The 19,248-nt window shown below is 45.9% G+C and overlaps 1 protein-coding gene across 1 annotated transcript; it reads right to left on the bottom strand.

Moving 5' to 3' along the window:
- Window positions 1–17,491: 17,491 nt before the first annotated feature.
- Window positions 17,492–18,232, bottom strand: LOC137838578 (filament-like plant protein 1). Its single transcript, XM_068647822.1, has 2 exons — window positions 17,942–18,232; window positions 17,492–17,848 (listed from the first exon to the last, which is right to left on the bottom strand). Exons 1-2 carry the CDS (start codon window positions 18,230–18,232, stop codon window positions 17,492–17,494), a joined length of 648 nt encoding a protein of 215 aa, XP_068503923.1.
- Between the last annotated feature and the right edge of the window lie 1,016 nt (window positions 18,233–19,248).

The raw sequence follows: 19,248 nt of genomic DNA, 5'->3' as shown, positions 1-19,248 counted from the left end.
GCTCATGCTTTTCATTCCAACAAAATGCAACATCTTTTTTCACAAGTTCATTCAAAGGAGAAGCTAGACTAGAAAAATTAGGTACAAACCTTCTATAGAAGCTAGCTAACCCATGAAAACTTCTTACATCACTTACATTTTGTGGAGTTGGCCACTCGCGGATGGCTTTGATTTTCTCGGGATCTACATGCACCCCCTTTTTGTTAACTATGAATCCTAAGAAAACTACACTATCTACACAAAAGGTACACTTATCCCTATTGGCAAAAAGACTATTTTTCCTAAGAACTAGAAGAACTTCCCTAAGGTGACTTAGATGGTCTTCTAGGCTTTTACTATAGACTAAGATATCATCAAAGTAAACTACTACATATTTACCTATACAATCCCTCAAGGTGTGATTCATAAGCCTCATGAATGTGCTTTGAGCATTAGTAAGCCCAAAGGGCATCACCAACCACTCGTATAATCCAAATTTGGTCTTAAAAGCGGTTTTCCACTCATCACCCTCCTTGATTCGAATTTGGTGATATCCACTTTTAAGGTCAATTTTGGAGAATAGAGTTGACCCATGCAATTCATCAAGCATATCATCAAGCCTTGGGATTGGATGCCTATACTTGTTGGTGATGTTGTTGATTGCTCTACAATCACAACACATACGCCATTTTCCATCTTTTTTTGGCACCAACAAGACAGGTACAGCACAAGGGCTTAGGCTCTTTTGAACCCAACCCTTCTCCATCAAGTCTTGAACTTGTGATTCTATCTCCTTTGTTTCCTCGGGGTTGGTTCTATAAGCAGGCCTATTTGGTAGGCTTGCCCCCGGTATAAAGTCAATTTGATGTTCTATCCCCCTAAGAGGAGGAAGCCCAATGGGTCCTTCTTGGGAGAATAGATCTTCAAATTCACTCAAAAGGTTTTCTACTTGAGGAGGTAAAACCATGAGTTCACTACTTGTGGCAGTGCATGTAAGTGCTCCTTTACAAAAGATAAGGCTTGGTTGTTCTACAAGAAGCAAGTTTTCAAAAACATTTTCAAGAGGTTTTTCTTGTTGACCAACCTTGTGGGAAGGAACACTCTTCTCCCACGCCTTTCTATCCCTAAGGATTTTCTCTTTTTCTAGCTCTCTTTTTTTTTTTGTTTTCCTCATCCCTCTTTTGTTTCATTTGTATTTGGTCTTTCACCACTTGAGAATGTGGTAAAGGACTAAGTACAAACTTCTTATATTTATGGGTGAAGGAAATCTCGTTAGTGAGACCATCATGCAAGGTTTTCTTGTCAAATTGCCATGGCCTCCCTAATAAGATATGGCAAGCTTCCATAGGCACTACATCACATAAAACTTTGTCTTTGTAGTTCCCTATGGAAAACTTGATTTCCACTTGCTTGTCTACATGTAGTTCCCCATTTCCATTAAGCCATTGAAGTTTGTAAGGTTTTGGGTGAGGAACTACTTGTAGCTTAAGCTTTTCAACCATCCTAGCACTACAACAATTACAACTAGATCCACTATCCACAATGAGAGAACATATATTTTCTAAAACATTGCATCTTGTATGAAAGATGTTCTCCCTTTGTGTTTCCATGGATGTGCTAGGGTGATTGTCGAGGGTTCTCCTAATCATAAGCAATTCTCCCTCTAGTGGAGCTACCCTCTCATCCTCTCCCCCTTCCTCTTTCTCACTAGGCTCATCCTCGCCACTAGTGTACTCTTCTACACCTTTTAAAAACAAAGTCCTTTGGTTTGGACATTGTGCTTGCACATGCCCCCTACCATAGCACTTAAAACACTTGACATCTCTAGCTCGGATGGGTGGGGTTGAGGTTTCTTTGGTGAAGGGCTTGGTAGGCTCTTTTGGTTTTTCCTTGGATGTACTACCCTCCCTTCTAAACTCTTTCTTGGGATAAAAGCTAGAATAGGGGCTCACCTTTTGACTTGAGGTTTTGCGCAAGTTTTGTTGCTCAACTTTAATGCAAAGTTGAACCAAATCATTCAAGTCTTGATAAGGTAAGAGCTCTACTCTATCTCTTATCTGAAGTGATAGGCCACTAAGGAACCTAGCAATGGTGGTTTCCTCTTCCTCTCTAATAGAGGCTCTCATCATATAGAGCTCCATCTTTTGTCTATACTCCTCTACGCTCATATTTCTTTGTTGGAGTCTTTGGAGCTTGTCCATCAACTCCCTATGGTAGTAAGAGGGTATATGTCGACGTCTTAGGGCTCCCCTAAGGTCATTCCAATATGTAATGGAAGGTTCCTTATGAAGACGTCTATCTCTTTCAAGAGAGGTCCACCAATACATGGCATTCCCTTGGAAACTAAGGGTGGCTAAGGGTACTTTTCGTTCCTCACTTACCCTATGGCAAGCAAAAAGTTGCTCTACCTTCATCTCCCAATCTAGATATACTTCTACATTTTCCTTTCCATGGAAATGAGGTAGGTCTACTCTTGTTTCCCTTGGCACCTCTTGTTCCCTTTGCCTAGTTCTTCTAGGGGGTGGTTGGTAATAATCATTGATTCTACGACTTCCCTCCCCTAGAGATTCAATACTTTGAGAATGGGATGCATGAGTTTTTTTTTATTTTTGTGATTTTTGTGACTTCTCTTCTTGAGCTTTAGCCAACTCATTGATTTTGTTCTCATTCTCCAATTGTCTAAAAGAGATCAATTGTACCGCTTGGGATACTTCTTTTAAAAGAGTTTTCAAAGATTTTACTTCACTTTCTATAGACTTTGGAGAGTGAGAGGAAGAAGACATGGCTAAAACTTTGTGTATATAGGTGTTTTACTTGGAGAAAGTTTAGGAAAGTTAGAGAAGGGAGTTTTCCAGGTAAGGGAGGTGAGTCACAATGGACTACTTAAGTACCAAGCCTTTTCCTTGCCAAAAACTTTTCCTCCAATGACTTCACACAAAATTTTCTCTTAGTAGAACACTTAGAACACAAGAAGTTGAGAAATCAAAAAGCAAGAAAACTATGTAAGCTAGATATGCAGCAAAACTAGTCGGTATAGCACAAAGTTAAACAAAGCTAAACATGCAAAACGTTTCTACCGAAACAAAGAAAAACAAGTTTAAACAAGCACAAATTACTAAGCAAAATTTACTATGCTATTCGGCCCTAGGTGAGGCTTCTTGGACACTTTGAGCCCTTGAAGACACACTCACCGTCTAAAACGTAATTTAAAAGAGGTAATTAACAATAAACCAAGTTGTAAAGGAGATAAGAAAACCCCCTTTGTTGTTCCTCTTTTTGGTTAGTGCACTTTCTTTGTTGTCTTGATTGTTGATCTTCTAGGTGTTTGTAGTGTCTGTTTCAAGAAGCTTATTTCGCCTTAGCTTTGACTCCTCCTTAGAAAGTTGGCTTTAATTCTCCAATTTCCAGCACCTATTCACAAGGGCTTAACCTTAAACCAAGTCAAATTCCATGCACATAAGCACCAAGAGAGAATTAAATTCCAGCACCCAAATTGAGAGGTCAAGAAACAAAAGCAAGAAACAAATTTAATTGAAAGAAAACAGTACCACCAAAAGGATTTATAATATGACAACTTAGAAAGAGATTCAAGAAATTAAAGCAAACAATTAAAGGTACTCAATAAAAGTTGGCACACAAAAGGAATTCCTAAAGAAAAGCACTAGAGTAGATGACCAAATAAAAAAAAAACAGCACCACTGGAAAATGTTGTGGGCCAGAAAAACGTGTTTGTTCCCCGATTTATGCTGAGCTGTAATTGTAAGATTTGTTTCTGAAATTTGGATACAAGAAAATTCAGGATCTTAGCTAAATTTTGGCTTTGGAATCACCTAAAACGCATGCACCATTTTTTTTTAATAATTTTTGCAAATTTGGTGTGCAGTTAGGCCAGCTGGAACGCTCAAGATTCGCACTCTGATTTTGTGAGATTTATCATTTTTTTTCTGTTGCTTCTTTTGACCTCATTCTTTTTTTGTCCTTTCTATAACACCTTAAACTTGAATTTTCCAGAAATTCAGAATTTTCCTATGGGTGGAAAAATTTTTGTAAACAAAACAGCCCAGAACAGAGAGGTGTTACAGGGGAAATCTGGAAAACTGGAAGAAAACAGCAAGATAACCAAAATTAACACAATGGAAATGTGAGAATGGAAATTGTGTATGAACTAAGACACAATTATGAACTCAAACTAAAAATAAAAAGCACCAAAGGATCAAAATAACAGCAGATTAAAGCAATATAAAGAGACCCAAAACAAGAAACAATCAAGCCAAAAAAATAGGACTACTAAGAATTGATGACAATATGGATGAACATGACTTGACAAAACATGTATAGATTCAGAAAATTAAAGACTCAAAGCATAATATGAAGCAAAATAATGAAAGCAATAAAGACTCAAAGCCTAAAACAAAATAGCAACACAAAGGTGTATGGAATCCTATCACAAATTGCACAAGAACTTGTTCAAGATCAAATGAACAAGAGTGCTTGGGTTGGATCTTCCACAAAGCACACCAAGAACAAATTAAAATATAAAAACAGCAAGACAAGTAAGGAATTGAAATGACAAAGATGAAATAAAGAAGAACTGAAATTAAAAAGACAAGCTACTCATCTTGAAGAACCAAAAGCTCATGATACCAAATGATGGCATTTCATGTGTTCTTCTTGAATCAAAGTAGTGAAAAATGGGGCGGAAGCAATGGGTGAGTGAAACAAAGCCCTCCTAGGAGTTGTGATGGCTTTGAAGGTGCATGATGAGTATGGATTAGAGAGGTTCGGCCAGCTCTATGAAGAAAGGTGAAGGGAGTGAAGTTTATAGCCTAGATTTCTAGGAGAAGTAAAGCTAGTGCACAAAATGGGCAGCATAACAATACTCAAATAAACTTGTCAAATACAATGAGCTAGCCTTCCTATTTATAGGCTAGTTTGGGACGTAAATGATAAGCTACATTACAAGGAAAAGAAAACCAAAATTAAATCTAAATGCTAAGCCATGTGCCAATCCATGACCGGCCACACTAACCTAGTTTCTAGAAGGTTTCCATCAAAAATGCTTCCTACACTATCCTATCTACTAAGTACCCTCAATGGGCCTTTATGCAAACATATACAAAGCCTTCTCTCTTCCATCCGTGGCCTCATTTGCTTGTGTTTGAATATGTTTTGCCATTGATCTTGTAAGGGGTCCTAGACGGTCTAGCTCCATGGATAGCCTCCCTCCTTCACGGCCTAGACGCTCACCTTCACGTCCTAGACGCTTACTTTCACGTCCTAGACGCTCACCTTGGTCTTGGTCTTGGTCTAGACGCTCTCCTTGGCTTGTGCCTTGGCTTCCTTGGGTAGGTGTGCTTGGCCCTCCTCCATCACCAAGTGTCCAAGAAGCCTCACCTAGGGTCGACTAGTGTAGAGTTTTTAATTAGAAATTGTTAATTGTTCTTAATTACATAACTTGCTTCATTAGTTACGCTTTGCATGTGTGGTTGGCTTGTTTAAGTTTTGTTAAATCATCTAGCTTTGTTAACTAGTTAGCTTGCATTGTTTTCTTGCATTTGATTTCTCAACTTAATTGTGTTCTAAGTGGTTTACTAAGAGAAAGCTTTGTGTGAAGACATTGAGGGATAGTTTTTGGCTAAGGCAAAGGCTTGGTACTTAAGTAGTCCTCTGTGACTCACCTCCCTTAACTGGAAAACTACCTTCTTTGACTTTCCTAAATTTTCTCAAGGTAAAACACTTGTATACACAAAGCTTTAGCCATGTCTTCTTCTCCTCACTCTCCAAAGTCTATTGAAAGTGAAGTAAAATCTATTAAAATTCTTTTGAAAGAAGTTTCACAAGCTGTGCAAATGATTTCTTTTAGACAATTGGAGAATGAGACTAAAATTAATGAGTTGGCTAGAGCCCAAGAAGAGAAATCACAAAAATCACAAAAATAAAAAAAAAAACTCATACTCATGCATCTAGAAGTAATGAGTCTCTAGGGGAGGGAGCCTTAGAATTAATGACTATTACCAATCAACCCCTAGAAGGAATAGGCAAAGGGAGCAAGAGGGGCCAAAGGAAACTAGAGTAGACCTACCTCACTTCCATGGTAAGGAGAATGTAGATTGGGAGATGAAAGTAGAACAACTCTTTGCTTGCCATAGGGTGAGTGAAGAACGTAAGGCACCCCTAGCCACCCTTAGCTTCCAAGGGAATGCCATGTATTGGTGGACCTCTCTCGAAAGAGAAAGGCGTCTTCATAGGGAACCTCCCATTACATATTGGAATGACCTTAGGGGAGCCCTAAGACGCCGCCACATACCTTCCTACTACCATAGGGAGTTGATGGACAAGCTCCAAAGACTCCAACAAAAGAACATGAGTGTGGAAGAGTATAGGCAGAAAATGGAGCTCTATATGATGAGAGCATCCATTAGGGAAGAGGAGGAAACCACCATAGTTAGGTTCCTTAGTGGCCTATCACTTGTGATAAGAGATAGGGTAGAACTCTTACCTTACCAAGACTTGAATGACTTGGTTCAACTTTGCATTAAAGTTGAACAACAAATCTTGCGCAAAACTTCAAGTCAAAGGGTGAGTTCCTACTCTAACTTTTATCCCAAGAAAGAGTTTAGAAGGGAGGGTAGCACATCAAAAGAAAAACCAAAAGAACCTACCAAACCCTTAACCAAAGACACCTCCACCCCACCCATTCGAGCTAGAGATGTTAAGTGTTTCAAGTGCTATGGTAGAGGACATGTGCAAGCACAATGTCCAAACCAAAGGACTTTATTTCTTAAGGGTGTAGATGAATACACTAGTGGCGAGGATGAGCCTAGTGAGAGAGAGGAGGGGGGAGAGGATAAGAGGGTAGCTCCACTAGAGGGAGAATTGCTTATGATTTGGAGAACCCTCAACAATCACCCTAGCACATCCATGGAAACACAAAGAGAGAACATATTTCATACAAGATGCAATGTTTTAGAAAACATATGTTACCTCATTGTGTATAGTGGATCTAGTTGTAATTGTTGTAGTGCTAGAATGGTGGAAAAGCTTAATCTACAAATAGTTCCTGACCCAAAACCTTACAAACTTCAATGGCTTAATGAAAATGGGGAACTAAGTATAGACAAGCAAGTGGAAATCAAGTTTTCCATAGGGAACTACAAAGACAAAGTTTAATGTGATGTAGTACCTATGGAAGCTTGCCACATCTTATTAGGGAGACTATGGCAATTTGACAAGAAAACCTTGCATGATGGTCTCACTAACGAGATTTCCTTCACCCACAAGAATAAGAAATTTGTACTTAGTCCTTTACCACATTCTCAAGTGGTGAAAGACCAAATACAAATGAAGCATAAGAGGGATGAGGAAAACAAAAAAAAAGAGCGCTAGAAAAAGAGAAAATCCTTAGGGATAGGAAGGCGTGGGAGAAGAGTGTTCCTTCCCACAAGGTTGCTCAACAAGAAAAGCCTTTTGAAAACGTTTTAGAAAATTTGCTTCTTGTTGAACAACCAAGCCTTATCTTTTGTAAAGGAGCACATACATGCACTGCCACAAGTAGTGAACTCATGAATCTACCTCCTCCAATAGAAAAACTTTTAAGTGAATTTGAAGATATATTCTCTAATGAGGGGCCCATTGGACTCCCTCCCATTAGAGGTATAGAACATCAAATTGACTTCATTCCGGGGGCAAGCCTACCAAATAGGCCCGCTTATAGAACAAACCCCGAGGAAACCAAGGAGATAGAATCACAAGTTCAAGACTTGTTGGAGAAGGGTTGGGTTCAAAAGAGCCTAAACCCTTATGTTGTACCTGTCTTGTTGGTGCCCAAAAAGGATGGAAAATGGCGCATGTGTTGTGATTGTCGAGCAATCAACAACATCACCATCAAGTATAGGCATCCAATCCCGAGGCTTGATGATATGCTTGATGAATTACATGGGTCAACCATATTTTCCAAAATTGACCTTAAAAGTGGATATCACCAAATTCGAATCAAAGAGGGTGATGAGTGGAAAACCACTTTTAAGACCAAATTTGGATTATATGAGTGGTTGGTGATGCCCTTTGGGCTCACTAATGCCCCAAGTACATTCATGAGGCTTATGAATCACACCTTGAGAGATTGCATAGGTAAATATGTAGTAGTTTATTTTGATGATATCCTAGTGTATAGTAAAACCCTAGAAGACCATCTAAGTCACCTTAGGGAAGTTCTTCTAGTGCTTAGGAGCAATAGTCTTTTTGCCAATAGGGATAAGTGTACCTTTTGTGTAGATAGTGTAGTTTTCTTAGGTTTCATAGTCAACAAAAAGGGGGTGCATGTAGATCCCGAGAAAATCAAAGCCATCCGAGAGTGGCCTACTCCACAAAATGTAAGTGATGTAAGGAGTTTTCATGGGTTAGCTAGCTTCTATAGAAGGTTTGTGCCTAATTTTTCTAGTCTAGCTTCTCCTTTGAATGAACTTGTTAAAAAAGATGTTGCATTTTGTTGGAATGAAAAGCATGAGCAAGCCTTCCAAAGGCTAAAAGCTCAACTCACCAATGCACCAATTCTATCTCTTCCAAATTTTTCCAAAACTTTTGAGATAGAATGTGATGCATCGGGGGTAGGCATAGGTGCGGTATTGTTGCAAGGTGGACACCCCATTGCATATTTTAGTGAAAAACTCCATGGTGCCACCCTCAATATCCCACCTATGACAAAGAGCTCTATGCACTTGTGCGAGCCCTAATGACTTGGGAACACTATCTTGTGTCCAAAGAATTTGTCATCCATAGTGATCACGAGTCTTTAAAATATTTAAAGGGCCAACACAAGCTCAACAAACGACATGCTAAATGGATGGAATTTCTTGAACAATTTCCTTATGTAATCAAATACAAGAAAGGAAACACCAATGTAGTGGCCGATGCTCTTTCAAGGCGGCATACACTCTTTTGAAAATTGGGTGCCCAAATTCTTGGATTTGATCACATAAGAGAGCTTTATCAAGAAGATCAAGAACTCTCATCCATCTATGCCCAATGTCAACATAGAGCGCAAGGAGGTTACCATGTGTCCGAGGGATATCTTTTTAAAGAGGGAAAACTTTGCATTCCCCAAGGCACACATAGGAAACTCCTTGTCAAGGAATCACATGACGGGGGACTCATGGGCCATTTTGGGGTTGACAAGACCCTAGACCTTTTAAAAGCAAAATTTTGTTAGCCACACATGAGGAAAGATGTCCAAAGACATTGTTCTAGATGCATATCATGTTTAAAAGCAAAGTCTAGAACAATGCCTCATGGACTCTACACCCCTTTGCCGATTGCAAATGCTCCTTGGGAAGACATTAGCATGGATTTCATTTTAGGACTTCCTAGGACTGCAAGAGGCCATGACTCTATTTTTGTGGTAATGGACCGTTTTAGCAAAATGTCCCATTTTATTCCTTGCCACAAGGTAGATGATGCTCAAAATATTTCTAGACTCTTCTTTAGAGAAGTGGTGAGACTTCATGGTCTCCCTAGAAGTATAGTATCTGTACCGCCTAGGTAGTCGAAAGTGATGACGTGGCAGCAAGCTATTATGTAGGCGTGTTGACCAGGGCTCCTGGCTGGCAGAAGGGAAGGAAGTCGGGGGGCTCGTGTAGTCGCCAGTCCTTAAGTTGGCGTGCTCCGATCTCTAGCATACCTAAACCGGCGGTCACCAGGTTTGTGATGAAGTCACCGGATGCGAACCTAGACGACCAAGTGATCAGAGATCGCCGAAAGGAGGACATTGCCGAAGGATCAGGGAGGTTTGTTCCAGGCTTTCGAAGCAGAGGATGAAGTCGTCAGATGGTCGTTCCCTAGCTAGCAAGAGGTTGAGGTCGAGGAACAGCTTACCCGAGCATGCACGATGAAGCAAGTGAAGTAGATCATGAAGGCGGCCGGCGAGACCACAGGGAAGGTGTGTATGAAGGCACCCGTACTCGCCACGCAGAAGAGATCACGCTCCAAGGCAGTTATGCGCTGAGTTGTTTCTTGCATAAGTAACTTAGCTGGAAGCCTGAAGAGTAAGAAGTGACGCCCAAGTCAAGGATGCTCCAGATGGTGACACGTGTACAGCTGGATGCGAGCCACGTGTCCAGATGTGTAACTGTCAGGAGAGAGAAAGTGCACAGGTATATAAGAGATTCTAACGAACTTCTGAGGTACGCGCGTTTTAGAATACTTCTTTTACGCTTGCGAGAACTTGAGTACGCTGAGAGAGAATTTTGCACGGTTCCTGAAAGTTCTTAGTTTTCTCTTAGTATTTTGGTGGTTCAGTCGCTGACTTGGGCGTCGGAGCGTGATCGGCCGCAGCGGCGCCGTTCTGTCTTTTGCAGGTTCTTGAGGTGGATCAACGCGAAGGACAGAAGCGAACACGGCGCAAAGTCAATCCAGGTTTGACGAGGCAAGGCTCTTGCGTCTTGGTCAATAGGCAAGTTTCAATCGGTGAGATCGAAGCTTCGCCGTTTGTTCGGATTCTCGACCGGTGAATCAGAGGTTTTGGTGGAGAGGCGGTGGTTTGCGGTGAAGCTGCAAGTTTCTGCGAAGGTTTTTGCTGATTGAGTTCGCGTTCTTGAAGTTCTTTGGAGTTTACGAAGTTCTGACCGATTGATTGCTGGATCGATCGTTGCTGAAGGAGGTTTTGTTCGTCGCTTGTTGTGATCTGCTAAGTTTTCATGAGAAAGATGAGAAGCAACCGTTCAAGTCCAGTTGTGCCAGTTGTTGCTGAAGGCGCCATGACTATGGCGCAGATGGTGGAGATCATGCGTGCGCTGCAGGCGAATGTGGAAGCCTCACACATAGAGCAGGCAAAGATGCATGAGGACCTAGTCGCCTCTCAGGCCAGGAATGAAGAGCTCAGCAAGGTGACTGAGGAATTGCGCCAAGCTCTTCAGGAGCAGAGAGGGCGCCCAGTCGCTGAAGAGGTCACACCGTCGTCGCCGCCTCGCGTTTTCCCCATGCCATTTGCACAGGCGATCACAGACACGCCTATCCCTGCGAGTGTGGTACCCGTGAAGGCTACTTTCACCGGCGTGGAGGATCCTGAGGCACATCTCACCACTTTCCACACGCAGATGATGCTGTCAGGAGGCTCGGATGCTGTGTATTGCAAGATGTTTGTGAGCACGCTCCAGGGAACAGCGCTGGAATGGTTCGTGAGCCTGCCCACCGGTCACATAACCAATTTCCAGCAGTTTTCGAAGCTTTTCGTCGAGCAGTACATAGTGAACAAGGCGCCACCTAGGGTGTCTTATGACCTGTTCGACATAAGGCAGTACCAGGGAGAGTCCCTCAGGGACTACTTGAATCGCTTTGGAGCGCAGATGGTCCGCTCACCGGCCAAGGACGAAGAGATGCTGGTATACGCCTTCAAAAAGGGCGTGCTGCCGGGACCGTTTTGTGAGGCATTGGTCAGGGCTCACCCCGCCACGTTTGCTGAGGTTAGGCGACTTGCGGTGGCCCACATCACCGATGAAAGTGAGGTCGCCAAGAAGAGAGGGAGCGTGGCCCCCGCTAGGCCACGTGCCCAGACCAGGATCCAGCCACAGAGGGTGCTGGAGACAGCGGCGGCCAAGAGGGATCAAAGGACCCACCATCCTTATGATCCAAGGAAAAATAAGGGCAGGGGCCCAGGGGGCCCCAAGGAGTACAATCGCCCACCAAAGCATAAGTTTGTCATGGGGTTGGCGGACCTGATCGCCATCCCCAATATAGCAGCCAGGCTCAAGGCACCCGAGAAAGTGGGCGACAAGGTGTTAGGACCAAAGCTAGACGCTTGGTGCGAATTCCACCAGGGTTTTGGTCACACTGTCGATTCATGTTTGGCATTGGGATACCAGCTCGACGACCTGGTCAAGAGCGGTTTCCTGAACGATTACCTGCTGGACAGGAGAACGGGGGGCGCGTCGAGCTCCCAGCTGGCGGGTGGTGAGGCTCAGCAGCACGAGATGCCCACTCACGGAGAGATCCACACCATCGCAGGAGGTTTCTCGGGTGGTGGATGCACCGCGTCACAGAGGAAGAAGTATGCGAGGTCTGTGATGACAGTGGACATGTTCGAGGACCACTCGCCAGATGTGGACATCACGTTCACAAGGGAAGATCTCAGGGACGTTGTGCCTCATGACAACGATCCAATAGACATCTCGCTTGTTACGGCGGGAAGGAAGGTCCACAGGGTTCTGGTGGACCAAGGAAGCTCGGCAGATGTGATGTTCTGGCCGACTTTCACACAGCTGCAATTGCCCCTTGACCAGCTGAGGCCCTATGGAGGGTGCTTGTATGGGTTCGCTGGCGATCAGGTCGAGGTCAGGGGGTACATAGAATTAAGAACTACATTCACGGATGAGGCGGGCTCGAGGACAGAGAAAATCAGGTACCTCGTCGTGAATGCTCCCTCAGCATATAACATTCTGTTGGGAAGACCAACACTCAACAGAATAGGAGCTGTGCCTTCAACCAGGCACATGAAGGTGAAGTTGCCATCGATGGAAGGGGTGGTGATCACCATCAAATCTGACCAGAAGGAAGCGAAGAAATGCTATGAGAATAGCCTGAAAAACAAGAGGTCAGTAAGTTACATCACAACGACGCCGCCTCCCGGTGTGAAGCCCAAGCCAATAGAGTGGCGAGTTGTTGGTGCAGCGATGGAGGTGGCCGCCGGAGGCGACGTCGCCATGATGGATGCTGAGGCTGAGGGAGAGAACGCCGATCGGGAAGAAGAGGCGAGGAACCGCCCAGAGGAAGCGAGGGAGCTGGGAATCGCAGGGCGGTGATCGCTAGGGAAGCTAGACCCAAACCCGTCGAGGAGTGGCTCGAAAGGGAGATCGAGGGAAAGGTATTCAAGTTGGGAAGATCCTTGGAGGCTGAGCTCCAAGACCAAAGCGACATCTGGATGCTTTTGCATGGTCTCCTTCAGACATGCCGGGAATCGACCCCGACTTCTTGTGCCACCATCTAGCAATGGACAACCAGGTCAGACCAGTGCGACAGAGAAGAAGGAAGTTCAACGAGGAGAGAAGGCAGGCGATCAGGGATGAAACACAGAAGCTCCTCGCCGCAGGCCATATCAGGGAAGTCCAGTACCCTGAGTGGCTGGCCAATGTCGTACTGGTGAAGAAAAGCAATGGGAAGTGGCGCATGTGCGTCGATTTCACTGACCTGAACAAGGCTTGCCCAAAGGATTCGTATCCTTTGCTAAGCATAGACGCCCTGGTCGACAGTGTTGCAGGGTGCAAGTTGCTGATTTTCCTGGACGCCTTCTCGGGGTACAACCAGATAAAGATGCATCCCATGGATGAAGAGAAGACCGCCTTCATGACCGAGAGATCGTGCTACTGCTACAAGGTGATGCCCTTTGGGCTGAAGAACGTGGGGGCCATGTACCAGAGGTTGATGGATAGGGTACTTGCACTAATGCTGGGGAGGAATGTGCAAGCGTACGTGGATGATATGATCGTGACCTCGCCGGAGAAGAGCAAGCACGTTACGGACTTGGAGGAGTTGTTCACCACAATCGCCAAGTTCAGGTTAAAGCTGAACCCCGAGAAGTGCATTTTTGGCGTGGAGGCGGGGAAGTTCTTGGGATTCCTCTTAACTGAAAGAGGAATAGAGGCCAATCCTGATAAGTGTGCTGCCATCTTGGCGATGAGGAGCCCGGCTACCGTGAAGGAGGTGCAGCAACTTACAGGTCGGATAGCCGCCCTGTCTCGTTTCGTATCGGCTAGCGGAGAGAAGGGCCATCCGTACTTTCAGTGTTTAAGGCGGAACAACAAGTTTGCCTGGACGAAGGAGTGTGAAGAGGCCTTCGTCAAGCTTAAAGAGTACCTGGCGAGCCCGCCGGTTTTGTGCAAACCGTTGGTGGGAACCCCTCTCAGGTTGTACTTTGCTGTGACTGAGAGGGCGGTGAGTGCGGTGCTCGCCCAAGACCAAGACCAGGCTCAAAAGCCTATTTACTTCGTCAGCAAGGTGCTGCAGGGCCCGGAGGTGAGATATCAGGCCTTGGAGAAAGCTGCATTGGCTGTGGTATTTTCGGCGAGGAGGTTGCGCCACTATTTCCACAGTTTTACCATACTGGTGATGACCGACTTGCCCATCCAGAAGGTTATGAAGAAGCCTGATGTAGCTGGGAGGATGGTGAAGTGGGCGGTGGAGCTGTCGGAGTTCGATATCAAGTATGAGCCCCGAGGTCCGATCAAGGGGCAGATTTTCTCTGATTTTGTGGTCGAACTCTCGTCAGAAGCAGCGCGAGTTGAGGGGGATGATTTTCGCTGGGTGCTCTCGGTGGACGGATCGTCGAACCAGCAGGGTAGCGGTGCTGGAGTCATCCTGGAAGGGCCCAACGGTGTGTTGATTGAGCAGTCCCTGAGGTTTGCCTTCAAAGCCAACAACAATCAAGCAGAATACGAGGCGCTGATCGCCGGAATCTTGCTGGCCAAGGAGATGGGAGCTAGGGTGTTAATGGCTAAGAGTGATTCGCTGTTGGTCACGGGACAAGTAACAGGCGAGTTCCAGGCCAAGGATCCACAAATGGCGGCTTACCTGGAGTATGTGTAGGAGTTGAAGAGTTCCTTTGTCTCCTTTGAAGTGGTGCATGTGCCCAAAGAGCAGAATGCCCGAGCTGACTTGCTAGCTAAGCTCGCTAGTTCGGGCAAGGGGGGTAGACAGAGGACGGTGATCCAAGAAACTCTGAAGACGCCTAGGGCATTTGTGGCAGACCACCTGGTCCTTCAAATAAGCAAATCGACGGAGAAAGCGGCGAGGAGTCACAGGTCTTTGACTCAGGAAACCTTGAGATCGCCAAGTATAAGAGCATGTCGGGGGGAGAGGGTGAACATGACGCAGGTCTGCGCTACGCATGAGCCAGACACGTGGATAATACAATACCAGCGATGCCTGGCAGATGGCCTTCTCCCGCTGGATCCGACGGAGGCTAGGAAGATAAAGAATAACTCCAGCAAGTTCACAATGATTGATGGCGAGTTGTATAGGTTTGGGTTCACACACCCACTTCTGGAATGTGTGCACGGGGAGAAATGTACGAGAATCATGGCCGAGCTCCATGAAGGGATATGCGGAAGTCACGTCGGGGGTCGAGCTCTGGCCGCGAGAACCCTCCGCGCAGGTTACTACTGGCCAACAATGAGGGAGGACTGCAAGAAGTATGCACAGTGTTGCAAGCAATGTCAGCAGCACGCCGATTGGCACAGAGCGCCTCCCAAAGAGTTGAAGTCGATTTATAGCCCTTGGCTGTTTCATACGTGGGGGATCGACATTCTGGGACCTTTCCCATTGGCGATCAGGCAGGTGAAGTACTTGGTGGTGGCAATTGAATATTTCACCAAGTGGATCGAAGCATAACCAGTAGCCCAGATCACCGCACACAAGATCGAGAGCTTTGTGTGGAAGAACATCGTGTGCCGGTTTGGTGTGCCTAAGCGCCTGGTGTCAGACAACGGGACTCAGTTCGCAAGTCACCTGTTGAAGAAGCTGTGCGAAGAGGTGGGAATTCAACAGGTATTTGCATCCGTCGAGCACCCTCAGACAAATGGCCAAGTAGAGTCCGCCAATCGGGTATTGCTAAGAGGCTTGAAGAGAAGACTAGAGAAGGCCAAGGGATCGTGGGCTGAGGAGGTACCCCGTATAGTTTGGGCGTACCACACCACCGAGCAGTCAGGAACCCATGAGACCCCGTTTAGCTTGGTCTATGGATGCGACGCAATGATTCCTGTGGAAATCCAGGAGAGGTCGCCGAGATTCCAGAACTTTGTAGCGGAAGACTCGAATGAGGAAAGAAGGCTGAATCTGGATTTGCTGGATGAGGTCAGGGAGGAGGCGAGAGTAAAAGTTGAGGCAGTGAAAAGAAGGATTGAACGAAGGTATAACTCGAAGGTGATGCCAAGGCAGTTTAAGGAAGGCGACCTGGTGATGAGGAAGGCCCACCAGTACGAGATGGAGAACAAGTTGTCGCCTAAGTGGACGGGACCGTTCAGAATAACCGAGGCGCTCGGGAACGGCGCCTACCGCTTAGAAACATTGGAAGGAGGGGCGATTCCTCGCACTTGGAACGCCACGCACCTCAAGTTATATTACAGTTAAAAGCTTTGTAAGTAAAAACAAACACGAAGAGTTTTGCAATCTTTCTGTTAAAACAGTTTGAAGGGGGCACTCTTTTTTCCCTAAGGAGGGTTTTTAATGAGGCCACCCAATAAAGAAGAGTTTTTAAAGTTTAAAGTGTTTTAGATTGCATGCTTGTTGTTACGAAAGTTTTGAAAAAAGACCTTGTCACTCGTATGTGATTTAAGGCAAGTTTGAAGTTATGTTGCATGCTTTCTAATAAGTTTTTAAGTCCCCATCGCTTTTCGACATTTAGCGGCATCAGTTACGTTAAAAGACCCCATCGCTTTTCGGCGATTGGCGGCATCAGTTAAAGTTAAAAGTCCTCATCGTCTTTCGGCGATCGGAGGCACCAGCAACGTTTAAAAGACCTCAACGCCCTCGCGCGTCCTGAGGCGAGAAAGAGATAAAGACCTCCTCGCCGTCGAGCGAGTGCAAGCGAGAAAGAGATAAAGTCCTCAGTGCATCCAGGGGGGAGGAGATGTACGCCCTGGGCAAGTTGAGGCACCAGTTAAAGTCCTCCTCGACTTTGTGCGAGTGCAGGCGAGAGCAAGTTAAAAGTCCTCAGTGCATCCAGGGAAGAGGAGATGTAATCCCTGGGCAAAGTAGAGGCATCAGATAAAGACCTTCTCGCCGTCGAGCGAGTTCAGGCAAGATAAAGACCTTCTCGCCGTCGAGCGAGTTCAGGCAAGATAAAGACCTTCTCGCCATCGAGCGAGTTCAGGCAAGATAAAATCCTTCTCGTCTCGAACGAGTTCAGGTACGGTGTGGAGGGTGGAAGAAGTTTAAAGGATAGCTAAGGTAGGTTCGAAGAGAACGCCTAGCTATCCGGCTTATTGTTCTGAAACTCAAGGAGGTAGAGAAGGATCCGAAAGGCGCCTCTACCCCAAGATGAGGGAACAATAGCCAAGTTATGAAGGCAAAAGGAGGCTTACATTGCCGGGACCCGATGGCGATCAGAGGAGATTCAGGCGATGGCAAGAGTAAGGGCCCGTTTTGATGGAGCAGATCAGGTGAACTATGTCTTAAACTATCAGTCGGATTGAAACTTGCTGTTTAGTAAGTAGTTTCACACTGAAGCTCGTTGCCTTAAGTTCACAAGTTATTAGAATGCTACCGTTCGAAAGTTGATAGTTTGATCGAGTTCGAAGCAGTAAGTAAACAGTTGCGCCCGCAGAATCGCTAAGTTAAATTCGTTTAAGCAGCTTTTACAAGGAGAAGCAAAGCAAACAGAGAGACCATATGTAGAAGCAAAAAAATTTATAATAAAAGTGGTATCAGTTCGAAATACATAAGAAGAAAAGAAAAGTTATTACAGGTAAAGTTTGTACAAAAGGAAACAAGCATGGGGTCCGAGTGAATAAGTAATGGAGGGAGACGACTAATCTTCAGAAGGAACGATCTTCCCATCCACCACTTCATTGCATATTGATACCATGGAGAGGTCGAGCTCGGGGTACTGGCAGGCGACTTGCTCCAGGGCGTCGTCGAACCCAGCGGCGAGGACTTGGGCGGAGCTTAGTTCAAGCTCTTCGTTTTGTTGTTTGAGCCCCCCGGTTTGCTGCTCCAGCTCGTCAGCTCGTTTCTTCAGTTCTTCAGTTTTCCCATGAGCTTGAACGAGGTCTTCAGCAACCTTTTTGCTTTCCTCCCGCGCCTGGGCCAGCTCTGCAACAGTTCTTTTGTTCTCCTCTCTAGCTTCGACGAGCTCAGCCACGGCGTCGTCCCTCTCCTTTTCGACCTTTCCAAGGAGAACCTCCCGATCAACCGACCTTTTCTCAAGGTTCTCTACCTTGGCTGCATCTGCTTTTATTGATGCCTCCAAGTCAGCCACCTTGAGCCGGTAGGGAACCAGCTTACTCTCCAGCTCGATCTTCTCTTGAGCTAGGAGGTGCAGTTTCTGGCGTAGATCGGAGGTCTCCTTGCGTGCGACCCTCAGCTCGGCACTCATGGCATCCTCCACCCTTGAGTGGTCGATCTCCGCCATCATCAGGTTACAAGATAGCTTCTCCGCCTCGATTCTTATCAGGCGATTCTCCTCTTCGAGTGTGGAGATATTATCCTGAAGTTTTTTGTTGGAGCTCTCCACAGCTTTGGTTATGATAGAGGGGAGGTCCTCTGCCATCATTTTGAGCTTAGCCGTGAAGGCCCCCCAGATTCCTTTGACCGCGAGGGGAAGGCTTGCAGCCGCTGTTGGTGGAGGTGCTGAAGGAGCCCGGTGCTGACTCTCACCACCACCCTCTTGAATTGGTTGATGAGGTTGGGCTTCCTAGCATGGTGGTGATGTGGGGGACTCGGTAATGAGTATTGGCGAGTTATGAGCGCCTTCATCCCCACCTGGTGCAGCTTTAGGGATTGAGGCAGTTGAAGGAGGACCCTCTCCAGCAGATACGAATGGCGTGGAGGCGCTCGGAGGGTTCTCCATGAAGTTGGGCTCGTTGCCTTCAACCGCAGGAAGTGCAGCTGCCAAGGGTACTGCTTGGATTGGCGGTGTTGGAGTTGGGGGAGAGGGCGGTGTTGGTGTTGGGAGAGCAGGTGGTGAAGAAGGTGCCACCCTTCTCCTTTTGGTAATGAGGTCGTCCTCAGTCGCCTCATCGTCCTCATCCTCGTCTTCTTGAACCACTTGAGGAGTTTTCCTCTTTGGTTTCTTTAAGACGAGCTTCTTTCGTTGAGGGGCGGGCAGCCTCTGGAGGAGCTGGGCCTTGAGGGGGCGATTTGCCCTGGGCAGCGGCGATCTCCACCACCGAGTTTGGCACGGTTTGAGAACCCGACGCCAATTTGTGAGTTCGGGCGAGCGCCCTCAGTTCAGCCAATTTGCCTTTGCCCAACATGAGATCTGCACAGTGCAAAAATATACAAGTAAGCGCGAAGGCAAAAGTAAAATATACGAGTACGGGTGCGAATGATACAAACAAATGGTGCAGGAAATAAAAACCAAGTCTAGTGTGCAACAAGCAGGACGCCCAATAATAGATAACAGAGATGCAGCACAAGACGAAAACCTAAATGTCGAGGTAAGTGCTAACCTATGTGAGCTTCGAGTTGGCCCTCGAGGAACTCGAAGGAGATTATTGCAGAGGTGGGAAAGGTAATGTTAGCGGCTGCCACGCTTTTCCAGAAGAGGCATAGATCCTTGTCCAA

The sequence above is a fragment of the Phaseolus vulgaris genome, chromosome 4, assembly GCF_000499845.2.
Source record: "Phaseolus vulgaris cultivar G19833 chromosome 4, P. vulgaris v2.0, whole genome shotgun sequence".
NCBI lineage: Eukaryota > Viridiplantae > Streptophyta > Magnoliopsida > Fabales > Fabaceae > Phaseolus > Phaseolus vulgaris.
The sequence above is the reverse complement of the archived record's forward strand: the minus strand, read 5'-3'. Positions and strand labels throughout refer to the sequence as shown.